This window comes from Wallemia ichthyophaga (assembly GCF_000400465.1).
Source record: "Wallemia ichthyophaga EXF-994 unplaced genomic scaffold scaffold4, whole genome shotgun sequence".
NCBI classification, from domain to species: Eukaryota; Fungi; Basidiomycota; class Wallemiomycetes; order Wallemiales; family Wallemiaceae; genus Wallemia; species Wallemia ichthyophaga.
In genome coordinates this window covers 420585-433547 of record NW_008806277.1, presented here as the reverse complement: position 1 = coordinate 433547, position 12963 = coordinate 420585, and the positions used below count along the sequence as shown (strand labels likewise).

Sequence of the window (12963 nt, the reverse complement as noted above, 5' to 3'; positions counted from 1 at the left end):
GGATTCTACAAACAAAATGAAAAATAATTTAAATATTTCACCTGAAAGTCACCCTGCAAATAAGATCGATAGCCTCGTTGAGCGTAATAATCAAGTTGGTGTCGTCTACGCGTCTATCCCCACATACTGACGCGTTCGAATTAGGTACTGGAGAGAGCGCGGGCGCTTGCGAACAGTACTCCATCTAGGACACCATCACGAGCATCGAATAATCACGCTTCTTCCCCTTTCTCTCCTTCACCGCTATCAGCCTCTGTTGCTTCATCGAGAACATCATCTGCCCCGAGATCTAATTTTGACATGCGCTCGAAAGCATCTTCACAGACTACGCCTTCCAATCGTCTAAGTATTTCCAGTTACGCTAAGTCGCGTCGCGCTCAAAGTCCGCCAAAGGAAAATGAAGGTTCTAAAAGCAGCTCATTCAAAAGGCGCAGCAGAATTCCGCGCGATTTCTTTGACCAAGAGTCCCCGTCGTCCAGGATTACAAGAACAAGATCGAATTCGATCGCGTCACGTACTTCATTCGATAGTCCAGAAAGGGTAAGACCCTCGAGTCGGGTAACTACTAGAACCAGTATGGGTACATCAGCTCCTGATACGTTCCAGCCTTTTCCTGCTTCAACCACGTCACATACTTCACATACACCTCTGCCACCATCCACGTCCTCAAACTACAGACGTCAGGTGGTCTCGTCGCTCAACGACTTGGAAAGTGGTCGCTCTCCTTCAATTAACAGTCGCCCTGTCCGACACAGTACATCCACTTCGCTTGAGGGTGCGAAAGATGGTATATCGCGCAATTCACGTTTCAACAACAGACCTTCCCTCGGCGGATCAGAGTTCAGACCAGCCACGTCGATGGCCTTCTCTTCTTCAGCTGACAGTCAGTGGTCACCTCAAAATCACCGTCCACCTCCATTGACAAGGGGCTTAAGTCGCTCTTCGAATCATTTGCGGTCTCAGTCTGCGCTAGATTTCTCACCAGATCGACCAGTTCCGCTTTCAAGATCGAAGAACAGATCGCCGTTGTTAGAAAATCATGAAATTTTGCGCTCTCCTACGAAACTCACTCCGGCGTCATCTAAAAGACTTGAGACACTAGCCAACTCATTAAAGTCTCTTCAAATGGGATTGTCGAGACTGGATCTAGCATCATCAGATGAGGCAGACAACAGTGCTAGTCTCTCTGTGAAGAACATGTCAAAAGCGTCCGAGAACATTCACAAGTTGCACGCGCAAGCGCTAGAGTTTTTACTAAGAGCGGAAACTGAGAATACGCTTTTCTCAAATCCGGAAAATGTGGAAGATTGTCGCCTTCTGCACGACCACGCAAAGAATGCACAGAGAGCAGCAGACGAATTAGTGCGCGACCTGACAGACACTCTTGTAGGAATGTCACGTCTGGTAAGAGATTTAAGTGGTTCACAGAGCCCATCCAAGACACCAAACCACAGTCGGGCATCTAGCGTTAATGCTTTCGTTCCTCAAGAACAGCCTTACAGGAGTCGTCTGGATGATATACGCTCGCATAGACCTAATAGCACCACTATGGAAAGCAGACGGTCTAGCTTTCACTCCAACGCTACTTCGCCTTCACCAGATAGCGAAAACGCATCGCGTCTGGGTTACCGTCCTCGCAGTATTTACCTCTCTAACCACCACAGGTCCGTGTCAGGCAGCTCGACCAACACTATTAAAAATTCATACGATGCTGAGGTAGATACTATCCGACCATCGCCTCGGATGTCGTCGCCGGAGAAGTTGCCATCTGAGTCAGGCTCAGGCTCATCGTTGGAGAGACGGCCATACAGTCGGATGAGCACGATGGAAGGACAACCATCAATTGTGAGGTCACTGGGCAAATCAGCAACTACAGCTGTAACGAGGGAGAATGCGCACAGGAGATTAGTACAGGAGGATGAATTGAAGGAGAAGGAGGAGAGGAGAAGAAGTCACAGACGGTCAAAACCATCACTGTCGAGAATCTGGCCGTGGAACAACAATTCATACTAAATAGGCGCTACTTAAAGTTGTAAATAGCCTTTCGAACAATTTCTGGAACAGTTAAATAGTTTTTTATATTTGTCACATAAATTTAAGCATTGCATACTTCGATGAATGTCATTTCAAGGATTTTATACAAAGTAAATTAGATCCAATCAATATCCCATTGAGTTGGTTGTAGATGGAGGCATAGCTTAGAACTCCTCAAATCTGCTCAATTGCATCTCCTCGGCTAAACGTGGAACTGTGAGGTGTGAGTTAGATGTGAGCTGGGGGTTGTAAGTGTTGTAAGTTTTGCACTAACCAACGTATGGGTCGAAAGCTATGTCTGTTAGTGATAAATAAGCGATTAACGATAAAACTTACTCTGCCAGTATGGGTTGGTCAAGTGGTAGTGTTCTTAGTCTGTCAGCGTCAATCGCAGCACCATCGATTCACCCACGGCTAGATTCCTGCTCGTAGCGTTCAACGACGGCGAACTTGGTTGCATCCTGGGAAAATACTTAGTACAGAGCATATAAACCCTCACTCTACTCACCTTTGGATCTTGCATAACGTGCCAGTCGATGGTCTCTTTGTCATTACGGTAGATACGCGAAGCTTCATGGAGCTTGCCCTTGACTTCCTCGACAGTTTCTGGCTTTGCTCTCATGTGAACGATAAGTGTGTAGACCATATTGATTTCAGTGTTGAGGGTTGGTAGGAAGAAACTGATCCGAGGAGTTCAAATCCATTGAAGCGGAGAAGAGAAATTTCAGCCGGAAATGCCGCGGAGTTGAGCAGAATAATACGGAGAAGTAATATTGAAGATTCAAAGTTGTCCTTGGTTGATAGATTTCATCAGTTGGTTTTTCACCACACGTCATACGCCTAGTTTAAAATTGCGTTTGGATTGAGTTTTAAGTTTTGCTTCATGGAATAAGGGGTCTTTTATATTACATTTCAATTTATTTTGCCCATTCGATATGTCTAGCGGTGTTTGGATTCATCAGACTGGATTTGAGTGGGGTTATCAATTTGAGAAATAGCCGCGATACGCGTTTAAAATCTAGCACAGTAATCAATTTAAATCTGCTGGATATATACCTCATTTCCAGTCACTTGAATCAAGGGTAACATTCTAGGCGCAAAAGTATTGGGCTAGTATTCAGTAACTAAAGTACCTCAAAGAATATCTTATAATCGGTTATCAGTACATTATAGTCTTCGCAAGTCATTTCTCTCTACAGTTGTTCCACTCGTCTGTACCTGTCACATCTCCAAATGTTCATGTAGCGGGCGTAAAGCAGCTAATCTATCAAATAACACATAATAGTGCTACAATGACTTTTAGCAGTCATATCGCCTTCAAACTCCAAAACATATCGCATTGGGAGATTGAGTAATACAAGTGTACTGTATATTTGAATGAATTTAAGCTCCCTTATAGTTCTCTTAACTGATAAGTCAAATTACCCCGCTTATCCGTCACGAGCATCTAAATTAACTCTTTGACCGAAACCATCAAAATGGCCTCGACGAGCGCAGGCACAACCCCTCATGAACTACACTCACTGAACCTGCTGCACGCCTATTTGGACACGCTAGACTCTATTCCGCGTGAACTTAGTCGGCACTTCAACGAGCTACGTGAAGCTGATGCCAACTTATCGAGTAAGAGGCGTATCAAACAACTTTAAACATGCTAATATGGGATTATACAGATTCAGCAGATCAAATCACCACACGTTTGAACAGATTGTCTGCATCGCTTGAGGAGGACTCTCTATCACCTAAAGAACGTTTCTTAGCGTTGAGAGACGCAAGCGATACGATAAAGCAATTTAAACTAAATCAAGAGGAGAAGATAAAAATTGGTACTGCAACCTGTGAAACTATGTTAGCACATACCGGGTACATGGACCAAGTACTCTTACATTTCTTACTACACGATCCAAGTCTATTTCCACCTGCGCCTCTATTCCCTCCTTCTGGAACTAACTTACAAAGGCTGTTCGCTCGTGCGATGCTCAGTCTCAGTCCTAATGCTATTAACGGTCGGCGGCGCGCTCTACAGCCTCCTCGGCCTGCTATATACAATGGTGAATCTCGCAAGCGCCCTCTGAGCACGTCTATGAATCAGCAGGGCTCAACTAAGGCCCAAGCTCGGAGAGTGCCAACTATCTCTGGAGCTGGTCCACGCACAGCCATCAATCAAAGAAGGTGGGTAACACACACGCCGAGAATTATAGCTGATACATCAATAGAAACGAATCAACAATCACCAACTCACCAAATCCATCAGAAATATACGCTAACAAGGCAACAACCGTTAGACAGATCGAAAAATCATCACAGCAGAGACGTCCTAATGGTGGTCAACCACTCTATTCTCCACCGCCGTCACCATACCAGTACTCCCAGATACCTCAGCCAATCTACCAGCAAAACTACATACAGCAGCCCTTTCAACAGCAGCAGTACAATACTTCTCGAATGGCAGAGTCGACGAATGCAAATGAACTGGCTCAAGAACCCTCGTACGAAGATATGGACAATGGACAGGCTGGTGGTGAAAATGACGGGGATGAAGCCAGGTACTGCTACTGTAATGGCGTATCGTATGGCCAAATGATTGGATGCGATGATGAGCAGTGCCAGAGAGAATGGTTCCACATCGCCTGCGTCGGTCTTGACAAGGCTCCAAGCGGTAATTGGTTATGTGACGATTGTGCAGCCAGGCGCAGACAGAATGGAACCAAGAGAAGAGGAGGTGCCAAAAAGAACATAGCCTAGCTTGAATAGCTTAAATTTTGGCCCGATTTATGTATTTTTTGCTTTAATTTATAATTTTAGACAGCTGTCCGTTATCTCCTTTATCTAAAACGGCGATATGGGGGATCATCTAAATAGGAAAACGTCCTCAGTCACCCCGCGGTATTCAAGGCAGTCTAGCTACAGCACCAGTATGGCGGGTGAAAACAACGACACGAATGACCTTGAGGATGGCAGAGCATCACGCACTCCAAACAAGCAATCCCAAGCACGTCGAAAGCAGTCAAAATCTACCCTTAGGCATCACTCAGTACATCACCAAGACGAAGATAATTCTTCAGAGGAGCTCAGACAGCCTAGCGATGCAGATGAGGATATTCCAGCGCATGAGCTGACTTTGAAAGAGAGACAGAATGTGGGTTGCGTATAGACTGTTTACTCTCTCTTACACCACCCAGGCTATCAACATCGAGCATCCATTCGGTCTCCCAATCTGGAAACCTGCTCTTTATAAGAAATCTAGGAGCGCAACCGAAGCGGCAAATAATGCGCTACACTCTGAGCCAACGTCCCATCCAAGCAGCTTTACAATGGCTAACATAGCCTGGTTTCTCTTAGCTGGTTGGTGGCTTTCTCTCCTGTGCTACTTGGCATCCGGTTTTCTCTTTTTGTTTGAGTGGACCAAAAAAGACAGTCTCTGGGTAACGCTGCTTTACGATCTAGCCTGGTATATTTCTTGGCCATTTGGAGGCAAATACGTTGAAGGCGCTGGACGTGATCCGCAATCACATCATGAAGACGGTGAAATCAATAACAACGAGCAATCCACTTCACAAAACGACGAGTACAGTGCGCTTTTACAAAGATCACAACGTGAGACGAGCTACGGTGCCGTCCTTGAGAACATCAATCAACACAAACCATCTCCAAAGAGATCCAAGATAGCAGAACGCGCTTATTATACTTTGTTGATCGGGTTGCTAGCACCACCACTCTGTCTAGTATCCCTGCTTAGTTTTTTTGCAGTTATACCAATCCCGATGGGAAAGCTTCTCTACGAATTAATTGGATACCTATACGCATCACCTAAGCAGACTCGTTTCAGACCAGCACCTAGGGTTTTAGTACCTACTCCTTCCAACGATAACGATGAGAATGATGGCAGTCTACCTGCTAATCAGTTCACAGTGCCAAAACTTAAAGCTGGGCAATCATTACCACCTACAAAGCACGGAGAAACCTCTACGGTATTACTATGTGTTTACAATGCAGGTGGCACTCGTTATTACAAGTTTACAGTTGGTGGTGTGAATATCTTCTTCGTCAATCTCTTGCCATTGGTGTTTTTGGTTATCCTGGATGCCTTCTTATTACAACCTTACGTTGAGAAGAAGGGTATTACATCAGGCCCATTGGCATTGATAACTTCTAGAGCCCTACTTTTCGTTCTATCACTATCATCTGTCATCCCATTATCTTACTTTATTGGTATGGCAGTCGCGTCTATATCTGCGCAATCAAGTATAGGTGTCGGTAGTGTGATCAACGCTACATTTGGTTCACTTATCGAGATACTCATCTATTCATTCGCGTTGATGGACTCCAAGTCTAGTCTGGTCGAAGGTTCACTTGTCGGTTCTGTCCTGGCTGGTGTGTTGCTCATGCCTGGCGCTTCTATGTGTGCGGGAGCACTGCGTAAAAAGGAGCTTAGGTTCAATGCCAAAGCTGCCGGTGTTACTTCAACGATGCTGATCATGGCTATCATTGGTACGTTGACGCCAACCCTGTTCTACCAGACCTATGGTATTACTCAGCTAGTGTGTAAGGGTTGTCCTAAGAACGTACCTTTGGACGCACCATGGAGCTGTAAAAGATGCTTCTACCAGCATGTTGATCCACATACCGATTCATTCTATCAAGACAATGTTAAGCATTTGATGTACTTCTGCGCAGCTGTACTTGTTCTGGTGAGTTGACATTGGCTTATTTTAGAAGTTTTAAGCTAACATCATTAACAGAGCTACTTGGTTGGACTATGGTTCTCACTCCGCACGCACGCATCGCAGATCTGGCAAAACCCTCAGCAACTGATGCATCAAATGGAGGGTGTACAGAATGCCCAACCCAATCCAGCAGCTTTGCAACCAAAGCATCGCGCTTCTTTCTTTAAGAAGGGTGGATTGCCAGTGACGAACGACCCAACAACACCCAAGAAGCAAGCACCTGTAAGACCAGCCACGGCGACATTGCAGAAACAGCAACCACCACTACAAACACAAGCATCTTCCAATAGTGTGCAAATGCGCGGCTCGCAGCCTACGCTTGTCCAGGTGCCACCTAGTATGGCAGGCGAGGATTTTTCAAGAGCAATCGTGGCAGAAAATCCAACAGATCGTCCACCAAGCCTAACACAATCGGTACCAGAGGGATCAATTGGAGGTGCGCCACCTTCTACTCAAACGGGACACGATAGTGGTCATGGTCAAGGTGAAGGTGGTCACGAAGCGCCAGAATGGAGCAGAACTACCTCGTCTACCGTTCTTCTTGCATGCACAATATTATATGCTGCAATAGCGGAGATCTTGGTCAATGAGGTAGATGTCGTTCTCGAAGGTAGCAGCATACCTGAGAAATTCCTCGGTATATCTCTATTTGCACTCGTTCCTAATACAACAGAATTTATGAACGCTATGTCATTCGCTCTAAATGGAAACATAGCGCTATCTATGGAAATCTCCTCGGCATACGCTTTACAAGTATGTTTATTACAAATTCCAGCTATGGTTTTATTCTCGGCCTTGACTTCAGATGCAAACACACCTCCTCAAAATGTTTTTGTCTTGATCTTCCCAAGATGGGACGCTATCGCTATCATATTCGCCGTGTTCTTACTCACGTATATGCTCACGGAAAGTAGAAGCAACTATTACAGAGGCACGATCCTCATATTGAGCTATCTAGTATTGACAGCAGGTTTCTACTACGCGCCTGTTCGTACACGTGATGATTCAGATAGTCTGTTAACTGGAATGGCTACCGACGGTGTTTTATGCAACGATAGCACTCTTCATCTCTATCAGAAGGTCTGGTTTAGCTTTCAATCGATGTTTTTAATGTAAATTATTTAATGGTACAATTTATAATTCCGGTTGTTATACAAAACTAATAATGCAAATGTGGTGAAAACATGCAGGAGTTTTAAGCGAAGCTAGCGAAATTCAAACGTGTCACAAGTGGTCTTGGGCAGTTCACGTAGATTGAGTTCCTGGTAAGGTTCGGAATGTGGATCTGGTGGAGGTGGTTAGATAAGCCACTTTCGAGGATAAAGTACCCACGGAAGTAATAACCTGATAAGTGCGGTCCTGATCCAGGTACTGATGGATGTCTACCAGATAAAGAGGATGGAGGGCAGTCTAGATCGATGCATACGTAGTAGAAACCATCAAAGCTCGCACCTGGTATGTCTTTAATACCTGAGTCAGGAACACAAAAGTGCTCCTTCCATCTCATGAATATTGCTCTAGTGTGGGTGAAATCTTTGAGGAGATCATAAGTCATTCTGTTGTCATCTTTCTTGGTGATGCGCTTGAAGGCGTCGAATTTGGACCAATGCTTTAGATCATCAGATGCAGACGCATCGTACTTGTTTGTCCTGAAACCGTATTTATTGCCTATAATTTCAGCCGTAAAGAAGGTTGTAATCGTCGGCTGATTTCTAGTAAGGCCGTCTATAGAGAGGTAGCCAGAAGCTTGAGAGTTGGTGATGCTAACGTCCTGTATATCCACCTTTACGTTGTATCTTTGCCAGCCGGAACGCTGAATACCCTTGAAGGAAGCGCCTGGGGAAAGACAGCCCAAAGGAGTTGAAGGGATACGTAAGCGAGTGATATCGATGAAGGGATCAACGCCATCATGATCAACCTTAGGTGTTTTAACTAGCCTCCCAAAGTCCAAATCTACGTCTAAATCAGCGCGAATTGATTCCGAGGACGATCGACGCTTTAGCCTCAGTCTTTTGCTGTTTGAGTGTAGCTTGGGCTGATGTGATTTGGTTATAGTGAGTTGAGTGGATTTCAGAATTGGCATCCTTGTTGTTCGAGTGAGAGAGTTACATTTCGGCGAAAGAACATAATTAGTGTCATAACTGACATACTGTCAAGCAAGACTCTCGGAGTTGAATTTTTTCTTTGACAGCTTTCGTTTAAGCTTGTTAATACTCTCAATATCACTAACTTGCCTCAGAAAGTTCGCCGAAGCGAGTCGCTGCATGAATGACGCAACGAGCGTACTGCAGATCACGATATAAGCTTAGCGAGCTCAGATGCTAAGTGATAAGCCGCGATAAGAATTTAAGCTATTGTAGCATGTAGCGCCAGTTCTTATTCAACAAAAACGGTCATGTCTAAGCACTCGAAAAATGGCTCTATACCACAGAAACCTTGCATACCAGATCGTTTGTATCCCCAATCAGTCAAGATTGTTGCGTGGAACATCGTCTCGTACCAGAGCATCTTAAAGAAGGTGAGGTGCGACTCAATTTGCGCTTTCAACTGAATCTTTAAGGGTTTTGATAGGTACATCAAGGCCGAGAAGCCTGACATACTCATTTTATGCGAAACAAAAGTTGGTTTTGTATAATACAACACTAAGCCACAAGGCTTACGTTCTACGCAGGTAGATGTCTTATCGTTCATCTCAATCATTGGTGCTGACGTGTCAACAGACTCATGAGGCCCCCGGGAATCTACTCCTGCGAGCTCAATTCCCTTATCAGAGTTGGTCCAATTCTCTAAAAAAGGGTTATGCCGGGTGCGCGATTCTCTCCAAAGTTAAGCCGATCAAAAAGTGGCTTACTTTGCCGATGCATCCCGATCCTCCCTCAACCAAAGGCCGAATTGTAACTCTCGAGTTTGAATCATCATTTCTTATCGGAACATACGTGCCAAATTCTGGCATGATGGAGGATAAGGGATTGAGGCAACAATGGGATGATGCGTTATTCGAGTGGATCACTCAACTCGAGGAAACTAAACCTGTGATATGGGGAGGTGATCTCAAGTATGTGCTTTGCGTCATTTCAGGTACACCTCTGACGCGCAAATAGCACCACCCCGGTTCCGCGCGACATGCATTCTGGGGGAGGAACATGGGGCCTTAGTGCTGGAACGACTTTGCCCGAGCGGCGGTCGTTGAAGAAAATTCTCAACGATGAAACCGTGATGAAGGACATTGTCGACGCGAAATTAAGCCATGACCGTAGGAAACATTTTGATGCTTGGCGTCAACTGCACGGATGGGAGGAAGAGGGCGAGTTTACATTTTACTCAATGAAAATTGGCGGAAGAGGTGCCGGCGTAGGTTGGCGTCTTGATACTTTTATCGTTGACGAGCGACTTATCGATAAAGTAGCTGGTAAGTGAATTGCTTTATACATAGGGGTTCACTAATCACGTGCAATCAGCTTGCGATATTCGTTATGAAATATACGCTTCCGATCATTTACCAATTATGTTAGAACTAAATAGCGAATTGTAGATCTAGATCTTAGCAGTGAAATTTTTTGCCGAGTTTCTCGTAGAATTTGAAATACTTCTTGACTTAATATTCATTGTTTAGTCATAGAATTATCATGGATTACTTGAAAGCGGCCTTGCTGCTATGAAGCGCATATATACAAGATTTCTGTTCTGTCTATAGCTATGAGCGTCTAAAATACTGTTGGGACGTATAATATATGCAAATATGCTGAGGTCGTTATTGCTGTGTCTATGGTTATGGACCAGAATCCATCTGTGCATTTGAAGAGCTAACCACCGCGATGGCGTTTCCGTCTGAGACTGATTAGATTGTGAAAACTGAGGCCTGTTTGGTTTTCACTGTTGGGCAGTGGATGAGCGTTAATCAGACATAAATAATGCGAGACAATCGCTGCGTCTTTTAGACTCATTTGATTTCTTAGGAGATGCGTTTGTACTGACATTGACCACAGGCTTAACGGAGGGCAAGTGACTGCCGAGAAAGTTAGTCGTAGTATGTTGGCCGATAGGATAGGATAGACTCGTATCCGGTTCTGGCTTCACTCGAGCGATGGCTGGTTGTGACTGAGGCTTCTCGTTATGCTATTCTGGGCGTTGTTCTTCAGTTTTAACAGTTTGAGGAACATTGGGACTAGCAGCAGGTATGGTTTGTGTTTGGCCACCATTATCATCTTCATCGTCACCAATTACGATAATACGACTTTTTCTGTGATGCGTTAGGTACATCTAGAATATAAGCTACTTGCTTACTTCTGTGTATGCGTGGAATATCAGAGGCGTCACTATCATTCTGTTGAGGATCGTGTAGCTCTTACTGTTCAGCATCGAGGAAAGTGACGTCATGATCCTCTTCGGGTTCATCGTTGGTACATTTTCTTGGGAGGCTACTAATAACTTTGTTGATTGGACCATCAATTGGTGCATCATTGGATTATGATTCCATATATCAGAAAAACTATTGGAGAAATGAGAAGAAGAAGCACAGCTATTCTGTGCCTTCCCTTTGTTTTTGTTTTTTATGTACTTTCTCGCTCTCGTTGACGTTATCGTTATTTGCGGTTAAGACATTGCTGAGATCGATGTGGATGAAGTTTGCACAATCAACCGGGATTTTTTCTGAACCCTGTAAAACACGGGGCATTAAGATTTGTAACCCAGCCTGTTGGTTCACTGTTATTGAAATCAAGTCGCATGTGAAAGTATGAAATTGAGAACGGAATTGAAAAAGAAGATGTACAAGACGTTGTAAAAGTCTATGCTAATATATTTTAACGCGTATTTTGTTCAAATTCTTTGATCTTCTTCGTTGCTTGGATGTCATGAGCATCGATATCGGAAAGCATGGCTTGTATAAATTAAGCGGTGAATAATTAATAAAGCTATCTGTTAGTCCCGCTCACATCGCCTTCAGATATACTCTACAGTGTTAGTATAATCGCAAACAAAGAAAGCCACTGATACGGTTTATAGTGGGCACCGCGAGTGAAGCACGAGGAAGCACGCACCCTACTCAAAACGGCATTAAAGAGCTTATCTGAACCAAGCTCGTATCTTTACAACGAAGAGACAGGGATTGAGTTGAAACTGGCAATGTCTGGCGATGGCTCTAGGCGATTCTTGATCCCTTCCCGGCATATTGAATACCTTCGCTATAGAATCTGCTTAGAGAATGAGCTCAGTCCAGCTTGTTTACCACTGCCATCGTCAGCATCTTACGTTGATTTATCGCAATACTCGCATATAACTCCTACGACGTACACTATCCCATCTGAACTAACCCGCGATATGAGGAGATTTCACCGTCAAGGCAAATCCAAGAAACGTGGAGGAGATGATAACATTAGTACTCACGACCTATCATCATATTACTTTGAGCGTGTTAGATCTGATTTTGATGACGGCAAGAAGGGCTTCCTCAAAGTGCGTTATGTCGCGGTCGATGTTGAGAGCTGGGAGCTTGACCACATGGTGATCACTGAAATTGGCTATTCTCAGCTACACTTTGAGAATGAGAATCAAGTCATCACACCTGGACATATCATAATCACTGATCATACCCGCTACAAGAATGGCAATTACGTGACTGATAATAGATTCAATTTCAGACATGGGAAGAGTCAGCAGCTGAATTTACAAGAAACGCGGGTATTTTTGAAGCAGCTTCTCACCCCCATTGCCAATGAGAAGGTGGTGATGGTTATGCATGGCGTGAAGAATGACATGCTATCACTAGACACGATGTTCCAGCTGAAAGGAAGAAAACACAGCGCGAACGCGACGCACTACTCAATACCAGCAGAGTCATCATCAAAGGAAGAGTTCCAGGTCGAAGTTTTGGATACGAACAGGTTGTTAACATGTATCGGCGACAATCTCGAAGGTGTCTCACTTAGTGACTTTAGCCAAATTCTCAAAGTTGACACTCCGAAAGGTGCATTTGAGACACGCGACTACTACCATAACGCAGGGAATGATGCATATGTCACTCTTATTTCATTCATCCGCTTCGCCAATGGTCTCGCCCTCGAGAGGCAGAGACAACAACTCATACCAACCATCCAAGCCGTGCTCATGCCTCCAGTCGAAGAAGTCACAGAGAGGATGGAAGATGTTTTATAAAATTTACCTATAATACCATTTGCATACATCGTAAGCCTTATAGAATGAA

At 44.4% G+C, this 12963-nt stretch overlaps 8 protein-coding genes across 8 annotated transcripts; 5 read left to right on the top strand and 3 right to left on the bottom strand.

Annotated features, from left to right (window-relative positions):
- Positions 1-16: 16 nt before the first annotated feature.
- On the top strand, positions 17-2013 carry J056_003474 (uncharacterized protein; the record flags this gene model as incomplete). The annotated part of the gene is made up of 2 exons (XM_009268697.1): positions 17-94; positions 145-2013. 2 exons carry the CDS (start codon positions 17-19, stop codon positions 2011-2013), a joined length of 1947 nt encoding a protein of 648 aa, XP_009266972.1.
- Positions 2014-2198: 185 nt separating this feature from the next.
- J056_003473 (uncharacterized protein) lies at positions 2199-2680 on the bottom strand (the record flags this gene model as incomplete). The annotated part of the gene is made up of 5 exons (XM_009268696.1): positions 2199-2248; positions 2309-2326; positions 2371-2403; positions 2447-2495; positions 2543-2680. 5 exons carry the CDS (start codon positions 2678-2680, stop codon positions 2199-2201), a joined length of 288 nt encoding a protein of 95 aa, XP_009266971.1.
- An 832-nt stretch (positions 2681-3512) lies between these two features.
- On the top strand, positions 3513-4779 carry J056_003472 (Inhibitor of growth protein 3; the record flags this gene model as incomplete). The annotated part of the gene is made up of 3 exons (XM_009268695.1): positions 3513-3657; positions 3708-4206; positions 4251-4779. 3 exons carry the CDS (start codon positions 3513-3515, stop codon positions 4777-4779), a joined length of 1173 nt encoding a protein of 390 aa, XP_009266970.1.
- Positions 4780-4951: 172 nt separating this feature from the next.
- On the top strand, positions 4952-7877 carry J056_003471 (Putative cation exchanger; the record flags this gene model as incomplete). The annotated part of the gene is made up of 3 exons (XM_009268694.1): positions 4952-5173; positions 5217-6725; positions 6777-7877. 3 exons carry the CDS (start codon positions 4952-4954, stop codon positions 7875-7877), a joined length of 2832 nt encoding a protein of 943 aa, XP_009266969.1.
- Positions 7878-7966: 89 nt separating this feature from the next.
- J056_003470 (uncharacterized protein) lies at positions 7967-8844 on the bottom strand (the record flags this gene model as incomplete). The annotated part of the gene is made up of 2 exons (XM_009268693.1): positions 7967-8046; positions 8094-8844. 2 exons carry the CDS (start codon positions 8842-8844, stop codon positions 7967-7969), a joined length of 831 nt encoding a protein of 276 aa, XP_009266968.1.
- Positions 8845-9156: 312 nt separating this feature from the next.
- On the top strand, positions 9157-10293 carry J056_003469 (DNA-(apurinic or apyrimidinic site) lyase; the record flags this gene model as incomplete). Its single annotated transcript, XM_009268692.1, has 5 exons — positions 9157-9279; positions 9322-9381; positions 9437-9816; positions 9863-10170; positions 10220-10293. The coding sequence occupies 5 exons, from the start codon at positions 9157-9159 to the stop codon at positions 10291-10293; spliced, it is 945 nt and encodes a 314-aa protein (XP_009266967.1).
- Positions 10294-10877: 584 nt separating this feature from the next.
- On the bottom strand, positions 10878-11156 carry J056_003468 (uncharacterized protein; the record flags this gene model as incomplete). Its single annotated transcript, XM_009268691.1, has 2 exons — positions 10878-11001; positions 11038-11156. 2 exons carry the CDS (start codon positions 11154-11156, stop codon positions 10878-10880), a joined length of 243 nt encoding a protein of 80 aa, XP_009266966.1.
- Positions 11157-11614: 458 nt separating this feature from the next.
- Positions 11615-12914, top strand: J056_003467 (Good for full DBP5 activity protein 2; the record flags this gene model as incomplete). The annotated part of the gene is made up of 3 exons (XM_009268690.1): positions 11615-11657; positions 11707-11720; positions 11766-12914. The coding sequence occupies 3 exons, from the start codon at positions 11615-11617 to the stop codon at positions 12912-12914; spliced, it is 1206 nt and encodes a 401-aa protein (XP_009266965.1).
- Positions 12915-12963: the final 49 nt, after the last annotated feature.